Here is a 25,931-nt window from a genome sequence, read left to right as displayed (position 1 = left end):
GATAAATAAATAAATAAATAAATAAATAAATAAATATTTGAACTGAATAAATTTTCCAGTGTGTACACAGATGTCAAGTATTCAGTTTGAGACAGCTGCACAAAAAACCTGACACCCCCCCCCCAGTAATGAGTTTCTTATGCCTGTCAGCCCCACAAATGTGAAAGATAACAGTACCCAGAATCCAATGTTTCTCAATCTTGACAACTTCCAGGTGTGAGAACGTCAATTCCCAGAATTCCAGATTTGAATAGAGAAAGGTGATTTGGGGTGTGCTTGTGCCCGATGCTGTTCCTGGTGTCAAAGTTCTCTCTTTCCCTGGTTTTGTGTCATACCAGGAAAACATCTGCTCCATTTAAGAGCCAACAGGTAGGAAGGACACATTTCCATCCACTCCCAACTCATCCTTTCCCCTTCAAATCCAGATGCTGCTTTGCCCTAATAACAGTTAGGCCAACAAAACTCACATAACAGAAAGAGGTTACCTTGAGGCATTGGTGGAATCCATCCCCAAGTGAACAATGTAGCCCCCACCTCTGTAAACAGCCAGTTTGCCCCAGATGGGGTGTCCTCTCAACCTTGCCTGGCTCTGATACTGCCAAACTGAATGCAACTCTGAAGAATTATCGAGGGAAGACCCATTCCAGTTGATACCATAGTCTCCTATGTCTTCTGTGTCAAAGGAATAGGCTGCATGACATTCTCTAACAGTCATCTCTAAGCTCGGAGCAATGGGGCAGGAGTTGCCCTTGACCCTCACTTGACGAATCCGAGCACTGCCCACCAGCTTGGAGTTGCCGTCTGTGATGAAACCTTTGGAGGATTTGAGAAGAAAAGAGTGTTTGCATATGCCGTTCTGTCTGTACTCATTGACAGAGCTTCAAAGTAATTTCCCCCCTTCCCAATTGCTTAGCTGAAAACCAAGGACTGAAAACATGGTGCCTTATCCCCAGAGGTCATGATTCCCCCAACTGTACATGGAGAGTTCCCCCATTGGGGGGAGATGGGCAGTTGAAAAATTTAATAAATAAATAAATATGTGCGTCTGTGGTTTTGCTGAAATCTTGCAAATCATCTAATTCCAGAAAATGTTGGCATTCCTGTATAGGATTGAAGACCTTGGGAATGAGATCCCCCAAATCTTATGAGATCTGTCTGATGAACTCACAAGGTTTCAGTCATATGAATGCTTGTAGAAACTACTCTAGATATTCCAGAATATATGGGTATGCTGCTGCTGACTTCCAGTTTAACCTAAGCATTTAAGAGAAAAAACCAATGATTCACCTCAATTATTAGAGTTTGAACTACATTTTGGCCATTACAAATATATTTTGGCTACTCCTTCCTTCCTGTGGAAGGAAGCAGTGGGAGCAGGAGTGACTTCGAACTTCCTGCCAGCCTCCCCGTTGATCTTCCTTGTGGGAAACTGGCAGGGAACATTGGAAATCCTTCCTTCCTTCCTTCCTTCCTTCCTTCCTTCCTTCCTTCCTTCCTTCCTTCCTTCCTTCCTTCCTTCCTTCCTTCCTTCCTTCCTTCCGCCATTATTGAGTGATAATGCCCAGCCCCTCAAAAGTTTGCCGACCTGTAGCATAAACACTGAATTACCCTACCAACAAAAAGTATCTGTAAAAATTCAGGAGACTCTTCTACTAAAGAGACCTGCCTCCTTGCTGGATCTTATGATAACAGTTAGAAAGAAAATCCACCTAAAACTACATGGGGATAAAAGGTAGTTCAGTTGTTAGAATTTTTGTAACCCCATCCCGTTTATCTCAATAAATCTTGCTAAAGAAGAACTCTATGAGAAGGGTGCTTAGAAAAAATATTCATTTTGAGTTTTAGACAGCTGCCAAAGAGCCTGACTATATGATTATACCTTCATATGGCCCATATAGGTTGCCAATTAAGGTGGTTCTTGCCCACTTGAAGAAGTCCTGATAACTTAAAATCTCTTGGAATCCTTCGGTGAAGCTGTTCTCAATATGTTTGTTGAGATAATAGGAGTTTGGATCACGCTGTCCATAGGCCACCAGGAGCAACATCCACAAGAATCCCAAATAGGCTGAAGAAAAGATGCCAGACATGAAAACAAGTTATATTTCCAAGTCACAGACTGGTGCTGGGTGAAACCATTACATGATTATTATTTTTTTTTTAATCCTAGCTCAGGATGATTCTGTTGTCTAAGACTTGCTAACACATTCAAATCAGGGATTCTGACTAATTGTGCTTCCTAACCTTTTATGCACCTTCTCACCCCACAAACACTCAGTCAGCCAGATGTCAACAATAGACAGCAAAAAGAATCACAGTTCCTGGTGGCAATTTTCAAAATAAATAAAAAATTAAGTGGATGGGAGATAAGAGTAAGAGGAGGCCAAAAGGATCTAGACGCACTCACTAGCCTTGCAAAATCAGGTTTTAATCTGAAGCTTCCTTTCCTCCACCAGTCTTTTCAGAATACAAACATAAAAAATACCCAATATTTCCTGAATCAGGGCAAATGCTTTCTGCTCCTTGATACGGTCAGACTTCATTTTCGCAATGTCAGTAGCAGGAGGAGGCTGGTAGATGTTATTTCCACTGTCTCTACGCATCCCAAAGATAGGGTTTGGATCACCTTCCCAGAAAAAGACAGAGCAGATGATTAACTGTTCTAGAATGTCCTAGTTGGAAACAGCAGAAAAGAGAGAACACTTGGAGATCCATCTAGTAGATAAAGGTTAACTCTATCCTCTAAGATGGAATCCATGGACATATTCATCCAGTTTTATTGGCAAGCATCAGAAACACTTTCTTATTTCTGCCTTATTTTTCAGCCTCCCAGTCTATCTACTAGAGCAGAGTTTCTCAACCTTGGGAAATTTAAGATGCTGGCTGGGGAATTCTGGGAGATGAAGTCCACGCATCTTAAAGTTCCCATGGTTGAGAAACCCTGTACAAGAGGCTAGGGCAAGAAACTGAAACTTAGAATTTAAAAAATTCAAAGTAGGTACTATGTTACAGTCTTTTGCAGAAAAGGAAACCCCAAGAATCTTGTGGCATTTCAAAGATGAACAAATTTATTTTCACAATACATTTTCACAGATTTCAATCTGCTTTATCAAATGCTTGCAGTGAAGTCCCACAAAAGGGCCTTTTTTATATTCTCATATCTTAGGATGGTAAGAGAAAGGGGAGAAAATGGAAGAGAGGGGAGAGAATTGCCTAGAAAAAAAAATTATCTGAGAAAAAAACATCATCTGAAGATACATTACTTCCGTACAAAAATCCAGTTTTGGCTGTTTGCAATTCCCCCCCACCCCCCAAAACTACTGCAATTCCCCTCTCTCCCATTTACTGCAATTTCCTGTTCCCAATTTACATGACCTTTTTTATGCTGAGGGCCACATGATGAAAAGTGGGAGAAGTCCAGATAAACACATGAGTAGGGCCAGAAGAAAAACTATTTTCAATTTGATTTATATCCAGTTAATATTAGATTCATGGAACATAGTTAACATACTTACCTGCATGTCATTCGTAATTCCCCCCTTCTATTACATTATAAAATATTATTCAATGGCTAATTCTGGGAGGGTTCTGGAGACCACACATAATCTCTAAGAATTCTGGAGTGCTGGTCATGCAATCTAGTCATAAAAGAATGATAGTCCTCTACTGTCTGGGAAGTTTGAAAAATCAGCATGGTTGCAAACTTGATTTTTTTCTAGACAGCTCAGTAAGCATGCAATGCTACCCAGATGTAATCCAGTTGTCCCCAATGAGTTATCCAACAGATATGCTGCAATGGCAACTTCCAAATTGGCAGTTGGAACCCACCTAGAGAATGCAGTCTTAGAGAAAGCTGATCTGCTCAGAAGGAAAGGAGAAAGATTGCCCCAGGTGGTCAAAAATAAAAAGAAATATGAAGAGAAATAATAAAAAATACGAGGTTTATTTTAAAAAGCCCTACAGGTAATAGCACATGTGTGCACGTATGCACACAGGGTTGTCCAGGGACAAACCTTGCACCTTCATTTAATAATATATCACAAAACTATAAATATACAAATATATCCAGACTTAATTCATTCAGTTATTAACTGAATTGGAGCTACTTCCAGATAAGTATGTACATCATTCTTAAATACTATACTATGGAATAAATTATATTTAACCTAGTGGGATTTATCTCCAATATGTATAAGACATTCTTTTGTCCTAATACATTATTGACCCTGATACTTAATATTTTTTAAAAAATATTAATCAACCACTGATCTTATTTATTCTTCTTGTTGACTGTATAATTCTCTGAAGTGAAGATACTCCTTTGATGCCCTTATTTTATGCTGAATTCAATTTGCATGCAACTTGCTTTGAGCTGTTATTGAAAAGGAAAGCAGTATTAAAATACATCTTCATTACAGATTTCAAAGCCCCAACAGAAAAGCTAAATGTTTAGAGAGGCAAAATAAATGGAGACTTACCTAGCGCTTCAGATTACAGGCCAAAAAACAATAAAAAATAAGAAAGAGATGGATAGCTAGATAGATAAGTAGATATCAAGCAAAACAAATGAGCCTGCGCTCATCATAGCTATTGAGAGGGAAAGGAGGAGAGAAAATGTTCAACTTAAGAGGAGATAAAAATAGATAATCAGAAAAAAAAGGCCTAAATGGTGCTGTGATTTGCCCTTCAAAGACAGTAGGAGAGCTGGAGGATGGCCAGGATGGTTTGAAATGTATTTGTTTTCTCGTGAAACCAAAGTTGCAAAAAAGAGCTTTTCATGGAAAAACAGACATTCCAGAATCATATCGTTAAGGGGTGCGCACCCAAGGAATTTTGTTATCCCCAGTCTTAGAATAATTGTTGTGGTACTAAGGTTGGGAGAGATCTTTATTCAGTTCTAATCTTGCGGTAAATTGATCTGATTTGATCTTTTTGGTCCTCTATTCAAACTAAAGCCGAGTTATCCTTTCAATCTGCACTCCATGGAAGTTTGCACTAACCCCAAAATGACGGACGTTGAGGAAATCTGCCCAAAGATCTATATATTCGTGCAAATTATGTGCAGTTGTTCATTTGAATAGGAAATTGTGGAAGACTGCACAGCAACAAAAATGCAAACAGTATATACAGTATTTGGAGAAACACGGACCACAATCTGTAATATTTTCCTGCATTTGTTTTTCATCTGTTTCCATTGCCACAACATGGCAACCTGAGGGCCACACGGCAGAATATTGTTTAGTGCTTATTTACTATAGCATGCTAATAAAGAGATTGCGGTTAAGTTTCAAGAAGTTGTGGGTTGTGTGGCAGGTGTCTGACAGTAGATGGAAAGTTGTCGTGCTTTGAAAAGGGGGAAAGGACTGGTTTTGAGATGTCCAGAAACCATTGAGTGACTTTGTTATGAGACCACCTGCAACCCTAGTGTAATCTAAAGATAATTCACATAGTAAAATGCACAACCCTAAGGTAGAAATTATAGAAAATGTAGAACACGTTAAATTATTATAGGACATTAGTATGGAATCAAGTGCGTCTGTGCAACGAAGTAACCAATCATGTTTTTTTACATGCCTACTTCCCTATTTTTGAAAAGTATAAAGATTGACGTAAAACTTTACTCAGGGTTCCTCTCCTTGGAGAGACGGGACCCTTTTGGCTGAAATGCTTCAATAAAAAGAATAAAAGGATTCCCTGACTCGGTGTGTTGATTGGACCTTGCGTGCCGGGTAGACAAACCTGCCACTCTTTTGTGGCCAACAAACCCAAATCTGTAAATGGAATAATGAGAAACAAAGGAACCAAAATGGACAAACTTAGAAAAATAAGATGACAGAAGCTAAAACTGATATAATCATCTCTCCCATCCATCTCCTTACCACTCCTGTTTGCAGGCATAATTCAAAATATCAGCAATTACTTCCAAAATCTCAACAGCATAATTCAGGAGACAGCCACCTGTTACCCTCCAGACATTTTGGACTTCAATTCCCACGAGCACCGGAAAGCATGGCAAATGGCAAATATAAGAAATATAGTCCAAACATCTGGAGCACTTTTGATTGTCTGTCCATGGCTTAGATCCAGGATAGCTCAGAGACTACCACCTCTATAGTACTGTCCACTACTAAAAATCTGAATGATAGACTATTCTCTGTGTTCTACTTTTGATGGAAATACCATAGAGTTGAATAGAACAAGGATGACTTTTTGGTGCTCATGCCCAGACTGTGAGGCATCTTATCGCAAGAGATGTATCTCAGCATTTTCCATGCTGGTTTTCATTCGCTGTTGGAGACATTTTTTGTTCCGGCAAACTTCTCCTTTGTGAAACAGACATTCTGTGGTTTAATGACTGGCATTCTTTTTATCAATTGCTTTTATTTTTGCCTTGTTCAAGTTGGATATTACCTCCCCAGATGTTACTACATTAGAGCTTCCAGTATCCCTCACCAGGAGCTGCTAGAAACTGAAGTTCAGCTTTATCTGGAAAGCCATAGATTCTCTGCTCCAGGTCTCAATGAATTAAATAGATTACCTGAGACAGACAATGGACCATCAATAGATGTGTTCTCCTCATCTTCCTGTTCCACCTTTTTCAGAACCAGAGCAAAGAAAGCAGCAAATCCAAGAACCTAGAAAGGAAGGGTGCAAGTCTGAAGACAACTTTGACTGAGATGTTTGGGCCCACATCCACATACTACCTTTCCATATCCTACTGCCCCTTTTGCATTAGCCAAAAAAGAGGCAACATCCATTTTGTTTTCCAAGTGGAGACAGAACATTAGTCTAGTTCCTGAATTAACCCACTTTCCTCATTTTGCCCAATACATAAACTATATAACTATATAACTAATAAAATGAACTATAAATTAATCAAAATGGCAGGGTCTGCAGGATATGCTAACTCACAAAAGAATCATTATCAAGGTTGAAACTAGCCAAGCTTAGCATGTTATAGGAATGCATTTGCTACATCTTTGTCAGATGTGGTTAAGGAGTGATGCATGAAGACAACCATATAGTGCAACCACATATCTATATTGTAATTGGCCTCCTTCCATATTGCACATGCCCCTGGTTGCACTAGTGCACTGGGGTACAATGGACTATATATAGAAAACTCCAGGTCCTGTCTTCCATGGAGAAATGTGGATTTTTCTGCCCACCCATTTCACAGCCAACTGAAACACATCTTCTGGCCCATTGCTCCTGTGCTTGTGAGCATTTTCTCTTCAAAGACCACCCGTCACTCAGTTCATGTTTCAAAGCACATCCATCTTTGGGAGTCAAGCAAGATGAGCAGAAGCATAGTGGCAATAAAGGACTTTGGGGATAACTTTCAAATCAAACAACTTTTGATATGGCAAGGCTCATAACTGGATCTTCCTAAATAGAGTTGGGGCCACGTCCTACTTCACAGAGGGATCGTGGTTGTCCAGTAAGGGGACACATGAAAGCCAGCGATGACCCATGGACCATAACATACCTGCATCAGGCACCATGATGCAAATTCCATAATCAAGTCCTTTGCATGATAATGTCCTGATGTAGATTTCATCATTCTGACATCATTGTGGCTTGTTACAGGTGCCTCTCTTTGAATGTTGTCCAGCCCAAATCCGTTTCAAAAGAGAAAGAACTTTATACAAGACAACAGTAGGGATCTTGAGTTTGCCTTTTGCCAGCTGACCAACCAGACACCCAGATCACCTGGTCAATGTCTTATCCTCTACTTAAATTATAGTTAGTATAACTGTTACTGCTGTCCTGTTGTCCTGATTTTTAAATATTTTGATACATTGCCAGTCTATGCTTGTGATATTATTTTATGGTTATTGACATTATTGTCATTATTATCTCACTGTCCTTTTTTGGTTTTTACTTGGTGCAATCTTATGACTTTAAATTCTGTTCTGTACCTCTCTCTGGGATGGTGGTTCTAGTGATAAGCAAGCAACACGTCTGATAAATCAATTATTTTAAAATTGCATCGAGGCATGCAGATTAGGCACACAACATTTATGTAAATACAGGTGAGACGCATTCCCTCATTTTCAGCGATGTGCTAAAACACATGAGAAAAAGATACCTTTAATGGCTGGGTGATGAAGAGGCTTTCAAAAAAAGAGATGGCCATGGAAATCAGCCATTTGATGGAGTTATCCTTGCCATAATGCAGTCCATACAGCATCGTGAAAAAACCAGACACTCCACTGGTGAGGATCACCAGGAACCAGCCGACAAATACGGCCCACCAAGGTAAGCCTTTAGATGTCAATTCCTTCTTACTATCTCCTGGAGGGCTTGGAGTTGGCGAGTTCCTAGAGAAGCAAAGAAAATGGGTAGCGCCAGTGCTGAATGCCATTGTCAAGGATTTTTTTTCTTCATTTTATCCCATAACAACTCTGAGAATTGGCTGAGCTAAGAAAAAGTGCCTGGCTCAAAGTCCCCCAGGAAGCTTCCAGGGCTGCGTGAGGCACTAGAACTGGGGTCTTCCTGCTCCTGGTCCAACACCTTCACCTCTAAACCACACTGGCTCTTTTTAAACAATTGCCTATAAAACAGGTTTTGCTGATTCTTCCAGGCTCAAAGAAAACATGACTTAGGATTCTTCAGGCAGCATTTAACAACATAAAAACAACTGTACAGAATAAACAGGAAGTCAGTGATCAACAAAAAAGGAGGTAGCACAAACAAGAACCTAAATAAAATGAACATAAGACTCTAATTGTTTTATTGACCATTCTTGTAAAGTGCAAAGGTAGGTTCCATTTTTAAATAGTTTTGGATAAATTTGGATATATTCTCTTTTATTGGAATTTTGGATAAGGCAGAAGTCACGATGTAGAATGTCTTCTAGATCTAACAATTGAAACTTCATTGTCCAAGGCTATCACAATTCAATGTAAAATATCACTTTATTTATTATCAAAGTTTAAATACATCAAACATATAAGCAAAAAGGTATAAAACCTACAGATACCATATTAAAATAATATTCATACATTACCTATAGCCTAAAAACAAATAAATGATATGAGATTATGGAGTCCTTGGTGCTCTCTGGTTGTTGTTTGAAGAAGTTTCATGACCTAACTAGGTAACATCATAGGCACTGATGATGTTACCTACTTGGGTAATGAAATGTCTGCACGAAAACAACCAAGCTCAGAGAACACCAAGGACTCCACAGTTCAACCCTGAGCTACAGATATTCTCTTCTATTGGATATGAGAGGTAAAATATCAAATAAATGCTGGCCAAGGATGTAATGGTACTTAGAATTCAAATCTTCTTTGCTGCCCATTCAGATTTTGCAACTTCTAATTAACAGGCAGATCATTGATCAAGCCAAATATTTTTTTTATTTTATTTGTTTATATTTCAAATTTGTCACTGCCCATCTCACTGCTGAGCAACTATATGTAATTTCTCTGTAAATATATATATTTACAGATATATAGATATAGATATAGATCAACAAATATCACTCGCAACGAATATCATGATGGAGGTTTATGTAATATGATCATATTTAAGTAAAGTATAAGCAAGTTCTGAATAATTAGAGTAACCACTATGGTCCAGTATGGAGACCAGCAGATAAGGAATTTCAAAGATTGGGTTAAAGTCACTCTTCTGCCATACAATACCACATGGCCTTGGATAAATTAATCTCAGTTTTCTTTTGCCCACAGCTGTACAATGGGCATAGCTGACCTCTTTTGAAAGAGGAAGGAAGGAAGAAAGGAAGGAAGGAAGGAAGGAAGGAAGGAAGGAAGGAAGGAAGGAAGGAAGGAAGGAAGGAAGGAAGAAAGAAAGAAAGAAAGAAAGAAAGGGAGGAGAAAAAGGGAGAAAAAGGGAGAAAGAGAGAGAAAGAAAGGAAAAAAGAAAAGGATGCCTGTAAATCATTTGGCAAGCCAATAAGGGATGAGTGCAAGCTAGTGCCGAAGTCCTGGATGTTGTGTAGTAGGTGCACTATTTTACCTCTCACTGTCGGGCATTGCAGAGCAGAGCTGACTTTCCAGAAAATGTTTCATGTGCTGAACCTGCCTAACCGCCTGGGTGTAGCTCTGCGGGTCTGGGAATCGGTGAGGCCCTAGCAGTTCCAGTTCAAGCTCCACGTGCTGCAGCTGGGCACAGAGGCACCGTTTGTAGTCCCAGTGCTTCAGCCTTTCCCCCGTCCCTCTCTCCGGGGTTGGCGTCCTTCTCTTTTCTGAGGAAGGGAGGGAGGTGGGAAAGAAAAAAAGGAGGGAGGGAGGGAGGGAAGGAAGGAAGGAAGGAAGGAAGGAAGGAAGGAAGGAAGGAAGGAAGGAAGGAAGGAAGGAAGGAAGGAAGGAAGGAAGGAAGGAAGGAAGGAAGGAAGGAAATATATCTGGAAATTATGAAAACGTATCACTGTCCTGAAATTCTATATAAAAGTGCTTGAGAGCAAACTCCACCGACTTAATTTTGCATGCAACACATGTCATATTGTCCCGATTTGCGAAAGACTCGGTTCACTGTAGGAGAGGAGGCAGTGCACAAAGTCACCTGAATATTCCTGCCTGTGAAACAAGTGGGAAGAATAACCAGCTCTAATATCACCACCACTGAATGAGATTATTTTTTAAATTGGCTAATATTGCCTTGCGTTTATTAGCTTCTCTTTCTCAAAAGGCCTTTGGAAGATCCCAAGAAGCTAGGGATACAGTAAGAAGACACTGTCTTCTCCCTATATTTCACATCCATTAAATACACACACACACACACACACATATATACACACACGTATGTATGTATGTATGTATGTATTCTGCATATTCTTTGTCCATTAAGTTCAAGAGTCAGTAATCAGGAACATGTGGAAGAACCTGAAACTCTGAAATACTTCTTGTACTGTAATATTGTGTGTGCTGCTCAGAGTCACAAGCATGAGACGGGCAGCTATATAAATTTAACAAATATTATCATTTATTTATATTCTGGCTCACTTTAGGGGAAAATATTGATCCATCTGATAACTACCAATTAAATCAATTAACTGAAATGAAAGTTTGGATGGCCCCCCTTCATGTGACTGCCTAAGGCATCTGTCCCCACTGACGCCCTGAGGGAAGTCAAAAAAGTCAAGATGGTGGCCATAACTGGGCAATTGAAGCCAAACCCTTTCTTGGTGACTCTGTAAACAAAGTGAAGCTTCAGTTGTGTCATCACATCCTCCATCTTGACTTTTTTGATCCTCCCCAGCTGTTTTTCCTGATATACAACTTTTCCAATATGCATCCCGTATTCAGGACCCTTTTGCAGATATCCATCTCAAATATAAGGTACTCCCCATTCCAGAAAATAGGAACATTCATAAGAATTTCCTACCAGCCAGGCGAGATTCTGTTTTGAGGGCATCATCCCTTTACCTTATAGGAATCATGCCATATCTGAAATTGCCGTGTATGACTTACCTTGCAAATCCACCAACCCGAGGGTAATGATAATTGGGTCATCCTTCTTTTTGCTCTCGTCATAAAATTCCTCTCCCACCCTGTTCTGCTGACAGATAATGTCCTCCACCAAGGCCAGCAGCTTGTTAATATCAGTCGATTTACTGAAATCAGGATCCGAGGAAGGTAAAGGGGCCTTAAGTGTTTTGAACAGGGAATTGGCAATCCGCCTAATATCCTGGGTAAAATTGACAAGAGGATGATAGTAAAAAATGGGATTGGTCAGAATCATGGGGACGCCACTCGCATTCCTTCCATACAGAGAACAAACCACATTTTCTTATTTTCTTCTAAAGCAAGGTTACATAACCTATTTTGGGTGAGATCTTTGACCTTACAACATTGTGCCGGGAGACCTCCTCCAGAAATGGGATGAAGCCAGGAGAAAAATTCCAAAACTCTCTAAAATCCAGTCCTCTGGGGGGGGGGGGGGGAATCTAATTTTCCCCCAAACTATTCAGGGACTTTAAAAAGTTAAACTTACACTTTCAAAAGGGCAAGCTTTCTAAAACAACAGTTTTCCTGACATTTGAGTGCCAAATAAGACCATCACATTTTGGTGGCAATGGAGATGGGAGTTCAAGGAGCCCCCAAGACTGTTGGTGGTAGGACAGCATTCCCACCTCAGATTGTCTAATTCTAACCTAAACAAAGCTGAAACCCCTCAAAAGTATTTAGGGACTTCATTTTTTATTCTTGTGTTAAATGCATAACCCACTTTTCTTCCAGGAGCTCAAGCCACTCTATAGAGCACTCTTTCTTCCAGTTTTTGTCACAACAACTCCATGGGACAGGTTGGGCTGAGAGACACTAGCCCAAAGTCACCTAGTGAGCTTCCATAGTTGAGTTGGATTTGAACCTGGGTCTCCCAGGTCGTAGTCTAATGCCAAATTCCATTTTCCTCCATTGGAAAGGAGTGCAAATTGAAAAATGCAGAGAGGGACCTACCTGAGACTCTGCCAGTTAGAAATAGTATCATTGGGCCAGGTAGGCAGCCGGAAAATAGGGTGCTCCCTTAGAGTAGACTATTTGCCCATAGAGTCCAGTGCTGTCTGCTCTGACTGGCAGAGGTTTCCAGACAGTAGTCTCACTCCTCAATAATGCTGGCCCTACTGTTAGGCAGACCGCAATCATAATAGCAGGGTTCTAATAAAATCATATGGGCATTCAGCTTCTTGTTTTTAAAGTTATTATCATATTTGAACAGCCAATGATGGGGAGACATACTTGTGGGGTAGTTCCCTTCTTGGGGCTTGGATGCCATGTTCCATGACTTAGATGTATGTGAGCATCATTTTCTGCTCTGCCATAGAAAGCAAAATGTCTTAGGCTGTTCTTGCTCATCATTCACTACTTGAGCCTCCTATCTGAGATGGGATCTCTTGCATGAGTCAAGCAGTAGCCTCGCTTGCCATAAATAATGTTGGGTATTCCCATGACTTGCCTTGATCACAGCCTCAGCAGTGAGTGACACACTTGGGGGAGATTGATGGGGAGGAGAAGGCAGATCAGGGGACACACGCCCGCTTTTCCCCGGCTTCTGCTCTTTCTTAAGCTGAGGACGGATATTCCTGAAGATCTGGACAATGAGCAAGTTGATGGGAAACATCAGGAGGGAGCTTTCAAACCCAATCATCACTTCTTGCCATGTGAATTCTATCTTGCCTGGTGAGATCAAGTGGAAAAGAAGTGTCACACGCTTGGCTAGTTTTGGCTTAATCTATTTTTGCAACTTCTACTAGGGCTTTATAATGCTAATAAGACACCTTCATCTTGGTTCCATTCAGGTGCACCAGATTATGACTTATGTCCACATTAATGGAGCATTTGGCCACGTTGTGTGGGAGTCATATGAATTATAATCCAGAATAAGTAGATGGCTTGAAGAAAACTAGAGTATTATTCTAACAGAATTGTGTGGCTTCAGGTCTTTAAACATGGATTCTACTGACAAATGTCTAGGGTTAACAGTAGTTCCTTTGAAGATAAATGAGATACTTAGCTATGTTGGGACTCCAGCCACCTTGACCTTTGACTGTAATGCCTGATAATTCTGAGAATTGTAGTTCCAATATATCTGAAAGGTACATGATTTGGGAATAATGGTCTCAACCCATCCTACCTACTCTTCACTCTCTTAACTTTCTTTTCAACAGTCATTGGGAACATCCACCTCACCATCTCCTCTAACTGCCCTTCCCTGTTCTCTTCCATTCCTCCTTTATCTTCATATACCAGACTCTGCATCTCCTCTTGGTCCCCTCCAAATACAAACCACAAACAGGATCCAGTATTAGAAACATATTTCACCTACAAATGGCAGGTTCTGTAGCTCTTACTCTAATACTTCAGTATGGAGCCAAACCATCACATTTCATATCCACATTGTAGAACAGCCTCAGCAAAGCATTTATGGGGCTGGTTTCATACAGGTTAAGCATTTTGTAAGCTTTTCCCCCAGCATCTTTACAACAGTCATTTAAGATAGGTCAGTATGGTTTTTGATAAGAAGAGGGATCAAGAAAATGTCTTCAAGGTGCCACCAGTTCCAAAGCAAGAAGAAGGATCAGATTGAGAATTTGTTCTCAGTGACTAGATTTCCATATTCAGCCAGCCATCTTAACTCCTCTAGTCGCCATTTCTACTGTATTCCAAAGCAGTGAAGCTGTGATGCTATTACCTAAATCCATTTTCTGATCTGCTGGATCCTTGGGCACCCCCCAAAACATGATGCTGGTCAACATGGTGCACAGAAGAAGCGAGAAGCAACAGGACACTCTCTGGGCTCGTGTAAAAGAGCTGCGTGGACAACGGTTGAAAATGGAGTACCAGATATGGCCATCACGAAAGCCTCTGGAGGTCTTCATAAAAAACAGATTGCTGAAGAGAAGTGAAAGAGATCAGAGGGGATCATGAGAAGCCAAAACAATAACAAGCAAACAATTTATCTTTTGGCAGCTCTGGAAACTATTGTGGTGACTATTAGCTCTTCTTAGAGCCAGTTGTTAAGCATCAGGCTAGAAACTGGGAGACTGTGAGTTCTAGTCCTGCCTTAGGCACAAAGCCAGCTGGGTGACCTTGGGCCAGTCACTCTCTCTCAGCACTAGGAAGAAGCAGGCAAGGGCCAACCACTTCTGAAAACTTGCCAAGAAAACTGCAGATAGTCACTAGGAGTCAACACTGATTCAAACATACCTGAACTGCTTCATGTCTTGTTCAGTGGCCACAGGGAACACTTTATCTAGGACACAATCTCCAACATCAATGGCCAGCCAAGAGTTACAAAGAAAATACCACTTTTGATCAGTGGCCACATCATGGACTAGAACGCGATTCACATACCTGAGTGAAAAATATAAAAGAAATGATATAGTGAGGTTCATACAATGTAGTAAGCAATGATTGGTTTAAACAATCGTTTGTTAGCAAGGCAAAGTAGTCTGGTTTCCATATCATGCTAACCATTATTTACATATCAGAATAACTAGGTTGATACAAAGTGTGAACTTAGCCTATAGACTTGGGACATTTTTACCCACCCACTCCCCAATAAATTGACTTCAAACTGTCTTGCAGTCTTGTGCATAACTGTTCTTAATATAGTAGATTGGCAACTGGCCAACATGTTCTGGCCACAAACTGTTTTTAGACTCACTTAGTAGAAAGCACTAATATTTCACTTCTTACATGAGGATACTCTTAACACCAAGCTACATTAATTTTTCAACTGGATGCTTTCCAGATGTCATGGTCTACCATTCCCATGGGGTTATCCGGGCTAGAAAGGGAAGATAGAATTGTAATCCAACATATTTGACAGCCCCTTAAAATTGGTGTGGCTGGGAATCCTAAATTAAAATAGAAGACCCCTTCCTTGAAACTTCAGGAAAGAGAAAGATTTTGTTTATTCATTTATTTATTTGTTAAATGTATATGGCCGCCCATCTCACATCTGGGACTCCGAGTGGTTTACAAAGTTCAAAACACAAAACAGTACAAACAATAACCAGAAATATAACAACAAAATCATCCAAAACATTCAAAACTATAAAAACTATTTTAAAAGATGTCCTCTTTGCAAACATTCCTTTTTCTGTTCCATCTCTCAGCCTCTTACGTACCAGGAAGGGCTGGCTCCTGAATTGTCATGCCACAGTCTGATACTCTGTAGTTCCCCCAGGGGAAAAAGGGTACACAGAAGAAAGACATCCACACCCCCTCGCTCAAAGACTGGGGTATCAGGGTCCACCAAATGGTGTGGTTCACTCTCTCCTTCCTGGGCATACAAGGTGAGAGTCACCTGGAATGGAAAGGATATGTAAGAATTGCTTCAGTTCCTCATTTATTTCATTTGCATACTGTATGCAGTGTTCATAGCTGTCTACCGCTAATTCCTGTTCTTCTTCCTTCTAGCAAGTCATGAGTGTCTGAGGATCAAACAAGAATATACTGTGTAGATAGGTTTCTCATTTTATTAATATTTTATTTTATTAATATTTAATGGAGAATGCAGTGAGTAGGAAAGGAAGGCTTAGTTTTTGTAATCTAGTCTGATCAGAATGTGGCCCTCCACCAATCTATGGCTTGGAGATTTAAGAGAATGTTCTCTTTGGTGCTGATGTAGACTTAGGACAAATAAGAGCTGCGGCTCTTTCAAGCAACAAGATCCAGGACTTCATTGCTACCTTGGAAGTTGTAGCTGCACCTCGGCGATGCCCAGTATAAACGGTCACCAGATATCGATATTGAGCAAAAGGATCATTATCTTCCAAGACTGTTATCTTCACCTAGAGAGAAGTAATACAACTTCAGGAATGACAAGGTGATGATGAATAGAACTATGTAAATGAACAAAGAAAGATTCCTTGCTAGATCAATGTCTGCAGGTTTTAAAAATGTACACTGTTCAAGCTCTACAGAATCAGAATCAGAATTAACAAGGAGATGATCCTCCTCAGGAGAAGGTTCATGAATGGCAAACATGTCAGGGTATCATCTTGTAAGTTCTGTAATGGTTCAGCCTCTCTTTACAAGCAAAAGAACATTCTTCGTATTGTAAAAGAAACAAATGCTGGGCAGACACTATGTACAACTTACTTTGGCATCATCTTGGATGTCTTTTCTTCTCGCCCAGATCAGAACCAGAAGGTAGGCGAGGAAGATGCAGCCTACGGTTGTCACCACGACGGGATTGTCCACAAAAGTGGCAAACAGCTCCACAGTTTTGCTGACATCAATGGTGTTTGGCAGTACAAAGAAAGAGCTTCCAAAGAAGGTCAGGTGGTTACAGAGACACTGAGTATCCCCAGGGGTTGTTTTGGGGCCAACCTGCAAGCCAAGGAACAGATGTCCTTTTGAGCTCTATCTCTATCCCATCTGTACAGTCACAAACCTCAAGTAGAAGTTTGAGATTTTTTTTCACATCTGTTAGTGTGGCAGGTGAAGTGCCCAGCTGGAAGAAAGTGGTTAGATCTGTGCCAAAGTCATGGACTGTTTTTTAGGGAAGGCAGATAACACAGCACAACACCAAGAGTACATAGGGAGACAAGGGGGAAATGCTAAAATGTACCTGTAAAGTAACACAGACATGCCTTAGATGTAGAATATAAAAAGAGAAAGGATAAGGAGAGAAGGGGGTGTGTATATTTCAGATGCTGCAGGACATGCTCCTGGAGAAGATGTAATCTGGTTAATGTGGAATGGAATGGAGAAATGACCCAACCTGTCAAGTCTGGAGATTCCAGCCCTGGGACATGAAGGAAGATCAGGAGAAAAAGCCTGGAATGGCTTGCGAGAGTGTGGAAAGACCAGGATGTTGGAGTGTGGTGTGTGTATGGAGATTTTGGAGCATTGCGAGTTAAAGGCCTTGTTTGGCAGCAAGACCACCAGGAGAAAACTCAGAGACATTCCAGTATCAGTAATTGAGATAAGGAGCAGGAGATGAAGCCATAATAAATTACAAGCAGGAAATGAGGGAAAGAGACACGAGAGGGAGGAAAACTAAGCAGGTTAAGACTTGATTTCTTTTATTATATTTCTTACACCTTTTGTACATACATAGAAACACGTACTGGTTTGTGAATAATACTTTCACTTGTATATATTATTAAATCACACTACTTTATTGGTACAAGCATCACAGGGTCCAGAATAAAATCCCTGATTTGTTTATCTATTGGTTGTGTGGATGCATCTGTATCAGTTCCTATCATGACCACCCCCCCTCCCCACCATTGACAGTCAGGCTTTTCCTTGGAGGCTATGAATTAAACAGTCTCACAAGAATCCAGAAACTTCTGTGAAGGTCATTTTATTACAGAAAAGCCAAAAAGCCATTATGAAAGAATTCCAGTGACTGGATTGTAAGCTCTGTTCATGCAGTTAAGCTTCAACTTTCTTGTGCCTCTGTCTCCAGACCACGCTACATAAAGGACTAGACATGATTCTCTTTTGGGCAAATGAAACACTTTCTATTTATTCCTAGTTTCAATAAAATCAATTTAATATCAGTGGTTTATTTTTGACTCAGAGGGAACTAAGTTTTACAAAACAACAGTTGTCCATAACCTTCTCCAGAAATGTTAGGAATATGACTCCCAGAATTCAAAAATTGCAGTCCCAGTATATCTAAAAGGTCTCACATTAGGGAAGAATGTTGCATAACAATAAATCTTCAATATGCCAATATTTCTACTTCTCTCTACTTACATGGCATCCATAGCTATTCCAACTCCTTTGGTGCTCATCCCAGAACACACATTGGGACACAAAGCAAGTGATGGAGATGTTCATTTCACTAGAAGCAAGGAAGTCCAGTTCTGTTTCTGGTCTCACTACAAAATAATAAATTCCTTCTCCAAAAATCAGGTCTTCTGGGTGAAGCACCCAGGAATATATCTCATCTGGGTTGCCAAAAAACAAACAAACAAACCAATGCAAAGATAGTTAGTTGTGTTTTTTTCACAAGTCCAAATTCTATATTAAAAATCATCAAAGCCACGCAACAGTTACAAAATAATTTACAGGCTTTTGGATTCTACAGAGACCAAATTTGGTGCCCCTTGAGTTGACTGCATCTGGCATTGAGAACTAAGGAAGAAAATAATCGGATACAGCCATGTCGTGATCAGGTAAATGCTTGAATAAATCCCAGTTTTCTGGGTTGCTCCTGTGATTTGAGCAGTGGGTTGATATGCAGAACTGTAGCACAAAGAGAATGAAGATAAATACAATCACCAGTTTATAAATGCAGATCAATTTTAGCACCGCATTGGAGAGCATTAGCTGATTAGGAAACTAGTCTTAGAACATACAGAATTGTTTTGAAGTCTCTTGTATGTTATACCAACAAGGATTGGGCAAAAAGCCTTGTTTTTACATCACTTCAAGCCAGAGGCTTCCAACCTTTTGGGGATGGTAGACATGTTTGGAATATGAGATTGACAAAATGGATGCCATGAGAACATGATGAAATACAAAGCACTGATCTACCAGAATATTACTTGTCATCATCTCTAGGCCCCTCTCCCCCAAGATGTTCACTCTTTACCCTATTATCTTTTGTCATTTTGAGGGCAGTTGGGCACATTTCAAACATAACATTCATCCACCCATCACCTTTATTTTCTAATGAATCTTAAGGGGTCGATTTTAGGCTGGAGGTATTCTTGAAAATAAAGATGACACTGAAAGTTAACACTTTGATTTATAGAATGCCGATTTCCTATTTTTAATTAAATGTAAAAAAAAAAAAATCAGGCAGGGCAAGAAGGCAGGGGGATACAAAGGGCACATTGACATCCTCAAACCCCATGTTGAGGATCATAGAACTATGTCATAATGCAGTGCAGTTTAATATATAGTTTTTGACTTAGTTGCATGATCCAAGCCATTATGAGTGAATATTATGACTTACTCAACAAAGCATGATTGACCAAGGCATAAAAATGTGCAACCTCTGAGAGTCACTTAATTTTACCTCTGGCATCTCTGTTGTGAGGAAGATGTGCCATCAGTTCATGATCAGTCTCATTGGGAAGATAATCATATCCCAAATAAAGGATAAGTGGAACATTTTGATCCATCTCCAGGTAGATCACTAGAGATGAGTTTACTGAAGTCACATTGACTTGAACAGCTGTGAAATTTCCCAGATTCAATACATTCTTGTCATCTTGGGTTGCAGAACTCCTGGGTAACATTATCTATGATTAAAGTCAAGCAATTAGCTTTGGAAATCCATTCATACCTTGAGAACCTTTAAAATAAATCACAACTATTTACATGCAAGGATAACACTGACTATAGCTTTACTGCGCAATTTACTCCAACTTTTTATAAAAGTTAAGGGACAGATAGAAAGAGAAGGTGCTTCTGTCTTCTAAATACTGAAGAATGGAGGAGAGAGTGGATATTCTGAGGAAGAGAAAATGGAGGGATGTGAAGGGATGTAGAGCACAGTTAGAATATATGGAAGGGAAGGCTTCCAAAAAATCTTTCTCAACGCTGGTATTACTACCAGTTTAATAGAAAAACTGTAGAAGAAGAGCAAGCAGAATCCATCAGGAGACACAGACAGATTTGTCTTCAACATCTGAAACTCCCTAAGGGGTGGGAGGCAAGCAGAGCAGAAAAATTACCTCAATATCTTCCATAAGGTCATGCACTGGAATGACTAGCCCATCTAGGCTGGTGAGAGTGAGGCCCCCAACGGTTCCATGGATATCAAGTGAGTCACTTGAGGAAAAGGGGTTCACCGAGAAGCTCACCATCTGCAAGAAGGGATACTTAATGGTCAGGATTTCTTCAGATCTATGCTACATCAGACTTAAAAAATCAGATTCCAGTGTAAGGATTCCATTCAATCAGAAACTCAGCAACAATAAGGCAGATGACGAGAAGTGAGTTTAGCATTCCCATTTTGTAAACTCAGCTTTAAAAAAACCTTTCCTTTCCCTATCCATCCATATTCTGCCTTTCCTTTCCTTTCCTTTCCTTTCCTTTCCTTTCCTTTCCTTTCCTTTCCTTTCCTTTCCTTTCCTTTCCTTTCCTTTCCTTTCCTTTCCTTTCCTTTCCTTTCCTCTTTATTTCCCAGGTAGAAGGGGAGATCCAATTTGAAATAGTGGCTAAATCCACCAGGTTAGAAACCAGGAGACTGTGAGTTCTAGTCCTGCCTTAGGCACAAAACCACCTGGGTGACCTTGGGCCAGTCCCTCTCTCCCAGCCCTAGGAAGGAGGCAATGGCAAACCACTTCCAAAATCTTGCCAAGAACTCTGCAGGGACTTGTCCAGGCAGTCACCAGGACTCAACACTGACTCGAAGGCATCAAAGAAAAAAAGAAGAAGGGGAGGTCATATGGACCATCACTGTCATGTCAGCATTTACATTATGATTAAAAATGAAGAGACATCTCAAGACCAGAAGAAAACCCATTCCCAGAACAAAGAAAGTCCCAATGAAGGTGCAGACTTGCCCTGATGTCCACTGTCTCGTCACTGTCTCCCAAGATGCTGAGAGAAGAGGCAGAGGGGAGCGTGAAAGCGGCAGAACTGGAATTGGAGATCTTAATGGCCGTGCTGTTGACGTTTTCCGTCTGCAACCTTTTCAGAGAAGGATCAGAAAACATGAAAGGTGAGAAGACAGACTGAAAAGCAAACACAGAGACCCTAAATGGCATGCTGCATCGGGTGAAATGGCTAAATTTGTGAGGAACAGCTCCTCTGTGGATCTTCCTGTATGCATCCTTAAAAGTAGAAATAAGAAACAAGTGAGAAACTGGGTTCATAAGCCTTTGCTGTTTGACTTTGGGTTTGATGTAATACATTGAGGGGCCTAGATAATATTGTTGTAAACCATGGTTAGTGGTTTAACATGACCTGCAAATCCAGGGGGAGGGAGGGAGGAAGGGAGGAAAGGGCAAGAGAGAGGAAGGAAGGAAGGAAGGAAGGAAGGAAGGAAGGAAGGAAGGAAGGAAGGAAGGAAGGAAGGAAGGAAGGAAGGAAGGAAGGAAGGAAGGAAGGAAGGAAGGAAGGTGGGCACTATACTATCAGGTGAGACCAGAAAGGACAGGTATTAGATAAACCTTGGTTTTCTTCCTGGCATCTCCAGCTTGAGGAGCCTAAACAGAAGATCTAGGAAATCATTCTGAGAAGCAACTTCTAGAAAGATTAAAAAATGCTAAGCTATAGTAAAATCAGTTTATACTGGGCTTAATACAGTGCATGAACGCAGTAATGAAGGAAAGGAATTTATGAAAGAAGCTAGGACTTTTTTTTTTTTTTTGCAACTAGACACCATTAAGAAACTTAGCTTGTTTTAACGTGGCGTCTTTTTATGTCAGGATTCAGAACCCTGTTTTATAATTCCAACCCTAATCTACTGCTTCCTAATGTAAATTAAATTGGAAGTTGCCTGTCACATGTCCATTGACTTTCTGATGCTTTAACAATGGATTTCCCTTGGGGAAAAAAAGAACAAACTATGTTTTGGGGGCATGGTGGATGGGATTGCTTTGCTGACCACCAAAAGTGGTTTATGTAGCAGTACCATATCTGGGCTGCCAAAATCTCAAGGAGCACTAGATGGCAGCAAGGGGTTAGACTTTTCTATATTTCTTTGCTGCCCCCTGATGGTCATAAGAAAGTTTGCAACCCAGATATGGTATCCCTTGCCTAGGCCAGTGTTTCTCAACCTCTGAACTTTAAAATGGATGGACTTCAACTCCCAGAATTCCCCAGCCAGCCATGCTGGCTAGGGAATTCTGGGAGTTGAAGTCCACACATCTTAAAGTTACCAAGGTTGAGAAACACTGTTCTAGTATATCTTTCCTAACTGAAATGAAAAAAAAAAAATTGAGATACAGAAAAAAATCTTTTTTTAGGTGTTGTGGATTACCTGTTGATATACATAGATGCAGAAGGAGCTGTTAGCACCAAAGGCTCACTGTCAGGCAATTTTCCAAAAAGGAGAGCACTCTGAAGGTTTTCAACAGTAGTTATGAGTTCTTGCGGTACTGAATTCTATGGCAGAAGAAATAAACTCAGTTCTGTGAGAGTCCTTTATATCAGGTAGAACCGGGGGCCCCAAAGGTATTCCAATGGGCACCAATGTCCCAGCATCCACCTTCCCTAATGCCCATCAACCTGTCTATTCCACAGGACATGGTTTTAAAAATTGGATGCTTTCAATCATTTACAAAGTGGGAAGTGGGAATGCTTCACAGTAAATTACTACCCTCCAGTGTCACTGAACGTGCTTGGAAGATCTCTTAGAAAGTAAATTCAACCTGCGACTTGGTGAAAAGACCTCATCTGGCACACATTATTTTTTTTTTGAGAGGACCCACAACATGCTCTCAAATTGCCTAAAGGCTTCCCAGCTCCTTTGCCATCATTCTTCTGTGGCATTGAGAAGCCCCTGTGAGCTGCAGAAGTGCAACCCCAGCATTTTAGCAGGCCTTTTTCTCAAAAACTGTGGCCCTGGTTGCATGTTGCCATAATGGCTGACCTGAAAGAAGGGGAAAATAATTTCTAAACATGCTGCAGAAACAGAATGCTGAACTTCTGGCAAGAGAGAGAGAGGTATGTGTATGTATGTATGTATGTATGTATGTAATGTATTTATATACATTTATATACATTTATATACATACATATATCAAATTTGTCACCATCCATCTTGTTAAAAAATGACTCTGGGCGGTTTATAGAAAAGATAAATATGAATTAAAAATACAATAAAACAGTAGTCCTAAATAAATAATAAGTATATTCCAAGGATTGATGGTAACTAGAGAGTATTACACTCGAGGAGTGTCAACAGGGCGCAAGCCACCACCAGGGTTGGTTAAAACTCTTCTTGCCCCACGCAAGCTGGCAAAGCCAAGTCTTTAGTTCTTTCCAGAAAGCCGGAAGGGTAGGGGCCTGCTGTACCTCTGGGGGGAGAATATTCCAGAGGGCGGGGCAATGGCAGAGAAGGCTCTCCTCCTGGGCCCCGCCAGCCGACATTCTGTTGCTGATGGGGTCTGCAACATGCCCTCTCTGCCTGACCAAGTAGGATGGGTTGATGTAATGGGGGTGAGAGGTTCCTCAGGTAACCCAAGTTCATTTTATGGCTGCTTGAGCTGTAAGTTGGTGGAAGGTGAGAGTTCCCATAAATGGTGAACAGGACTTCCAGCAAGACTTGCAGAAGCATGTAAATGCAAGGCAACACACCTGCTTGGCCACACCCTCACCTGGGCCATCTCGGGGACAGAAGCTTCCTCTGTTCCATTCTGCACAGTAGCTTCAAGGACGTTGCTAACTGCACTGAAAAGGTAGCTGGCAGCTTCCTTGCGCTTTAGATGATCTTCTCCATCTTCTGGGTCCACCATCAGTAAGGACTCACTGACACTCTTCAGAGTATGACTAGCTTCCACCTGGATAGAAAAAGAGGTCCCTAAGCATCCCACCACCTTTGTCCCCAAGCCGGAGGTGAAAACAGGAAAGATCCATCCATCTCTGGTTTCAGGCAATTTCCATCTGGCTATTATTGTCCAATCCTGCCACGTTGATAATTAATGCTTTACTCTAATTCTAATAAATAAATCTGTCCATTCCCTCTTGGTTCCCCCCCCCCCGCCTTTTCCCCCTTTTGCAGGCTGTGGAATTCAAGTGTTTTCTGGAATGACCCACATTCAGCTTCTCCCATCCTCTTTACGTTCTTGGTTGCTTTATCCAGAGATCAGAAAGTACCCTCTTGGCTGGCTGCTCACCTGTGCAGAAGAAGAAAGCTCTTCACTCCTGTATGTGATTTCTTTGAGCACTTCCGACATCTTGAGGGCTGTCTGCATCGAGGTGACATTAACCACTGAAAGGGTTGTCAGCATTAGCTCTCTAAGCTTGAGAGACAAGGAGAGACCATTAGAGGACAGTAAGGACACTGAGGCACAGAACAACAGAGGAATCCATTCTTCACTGCAAGGATGTTAAAACAGCTGGTGGCCACCTTAACATCTCCACAAGTGAATCCTCTTCCTTCCAAAGTAATCAGTTCTACTCTAATACCTCTTACTATTCGGATATTACTCCAAACACCTTGCCTAGATTTCCTTCCTGCTATTTCTACCTATTGATTCTAGTTAGAAGAGTTAAATCTGTCTCATTTGATTTTCTTTTGTATTATTTTCCCAGTGTTAAGTTGCCTCCAGCCCAGTTTTGCATCAGATTGCAGTTTTTGGTTTTTAACCTCTACACTAAAAAGTGTAGACACCTGTATTCATATATATTCCCCTGAATATTATCTTTCTGAACATATTTTTCTCAATGTAGACATTTTTATGAGATTTCTCTCAATCACACATTTCTGTTTACATTTTTCTTCATATATTTCTTGATAAATGATCCTTAGCAATATTGTGTGTTTTGTGCATTGTCCTAATAAAGATAAGGGTTTGTTGTTTGTCAAGGAGGTACACAATTTGTATATATTTCTCTGAACATTCACTCTGTGTGTGCATTTTTCTCAGTATCTACACTTTCATGCACATTTCTCTTTAATAAACACATTGTTGGGTGCATCTTTTTCCTAATATGTTTTTTTAAAAATAATCTTTTCCAGGGTAATGTTCTTCTATGCCTTATTTTAAAAAATGTATGCATTTTTAGTGTCTCCTTCACTAATACCTGGAGCCATCTAGAGTCTATTAAGGATTGGGCAGGGATAAATCTCATAGATAAAAGAATTATCATCATCATCACAGCCAGATGTGTTCCTAGTACATGCTGGGAATTTTGAGAGCTGTATTCCCATCACATCTGGAATCTGCAGGTATAAGAACTGAGATACTGATTCCAGAAGAGCGAATCCCAACCTTGCCCTCCAGAACAACCGATAGCTACATTGCCCCAGCTTTGCAGAAAAGCCTTTCAGAAATTTGAACACCCATTCTGATGTCTCTCCTTTCTTCTCCAGGCCAAACATCCCCATATACTTCATTTATTCCTTGCAAGGTTTGAATTCCAGACCCCCCTCTCTTTTCTGAACATGCCTCAGACCCAAATTAATGCATCCAACAGCTCCAGATAATCTTGCCACTAATGAGGGCTGGTGGACAACGTGGTCCAGCAACATACAGGAAAAGCAGGGGTTCCCCAGCTCCATGAAATTTTCAATGGCCTTCTTTCCCTGACAAAGACCAATTTCATCATAAAACAGCAGAGCTGTTAAGCCTTTGTTATAAAATTTTAAATGGCTTCTCATTATTAAATATAGATCAAGACTTGTCTGATAAAGTTATACTCACACAACAACACACTCTGGTTACCAGTTTGACTGATTTTCTGGGCCTGTACAATCCAGTGAACCTTAAAATAGTCTCTGGCCTGGGTTCACACATCAGGCTACCACCTCACCCCCCCCCAAAAAACCCCCCATAATCAATGTTAAAATTAACCAATATCATGTTGCATGAA

At 40.6% G+C, this 25,931-nt stretch overlaps 1 protein-coding gene across 1 annotated transcript in view; it reads right to left on the bottom strand.

The window, feature by feature from the left end:
* The window catches only part of LOC103057253 (polycystin-1-like protein 2), a 57,991-nt gene that overhangs the window by 10,211 nt on the left and 21,849 nt on the right, over positions 1-25,931 (bottom strand). Inside the window, exons 18-37 of the mRNA XM_088136379.1 lie at positions 24,233-24,358; positions 23,708-23,896; positions 22,375-22,499; positions 20,954-21,080; positions 20,120-20,251; positions 19,459-19,684; positions 18,189-18,382; positions 16,578-16,808; positions 16,166-16,267; positions 15,602-15,780; positions 14,676-14,822; positions 14,161-14,360; positions 12,925-13,145; positions 11,442-11,658; positions 9,988-10,216; positions 8,090-8,321; positions 6,536-6,632; positions 2,483-2,623; positions 1,880-2,065; positions 486-813 (exon numbers count right to left, since the gene is read on the bottom strand). Of these exons, the coding sequence (XP_087992505.1) occupies positions 486-813; positions 1,880-2,065; positions 2,483-2,623; positions 6,536-6,632; positions 8,090-8,321; positions 9,988-10,216; positions 11,442-11,658; positions 12,925-13,145; positions 14,161-14,360; positions 14,676-14,822; positions 15,602-15,780; positions 16,166-16,267; positions 16,578-16,808; positions 18,189-18,382; positions 19,459-19,684; positions 20,120-20,251; positions 20,954-21,080; positions 22,375-22,499; positions 23,708-23,896; positions 24,233-24,358 (3,629 nt within the window). The remainder of the gene's footprint in view (positions 1-485; positions 814-1,879; positions 2,066-2,482; positions 2,624-6,535; positions 6,633-8,089; positions 8,322-9,987; positions 10,217-11,441; positions 11,659-12,924; positions 13,146-14,160; positions 14,361-14,675; positions 14,823-15,601; positions 15,781-16,165; positions 16,268-16,577; positions 16,809-18,188; positions 18,383-19,458; positions 19,685-20,119; positions 20,252-20,953; positions 21,081-22,374; positions 22,500-23,707; positions 23,897-24,232; positions 24,359-25,931) is intronic.

Source organism: Python bivittatus, unplaced genomic scaffold (genome assembly GCF_059951505.1).
Source record: "Python bivittatus isolate LINGU-HERP-01145 unplaced genomic scaffold, Pbiv_v1 ctg000190_np1212, whole genome shotgun sequence".
In the NCBI taxonomy this organism is placed as follows: Eukaryota; Metazoa; Chordata; class Lepidosauria; order Squamata; family Pythonidae; genus Python; species Python bivittatus.
The sequence above is the reverse complement of the archived record's forward strand: the minus strand, read 5'-3'. Positions and strand labels throughout refer to the sequence as shown.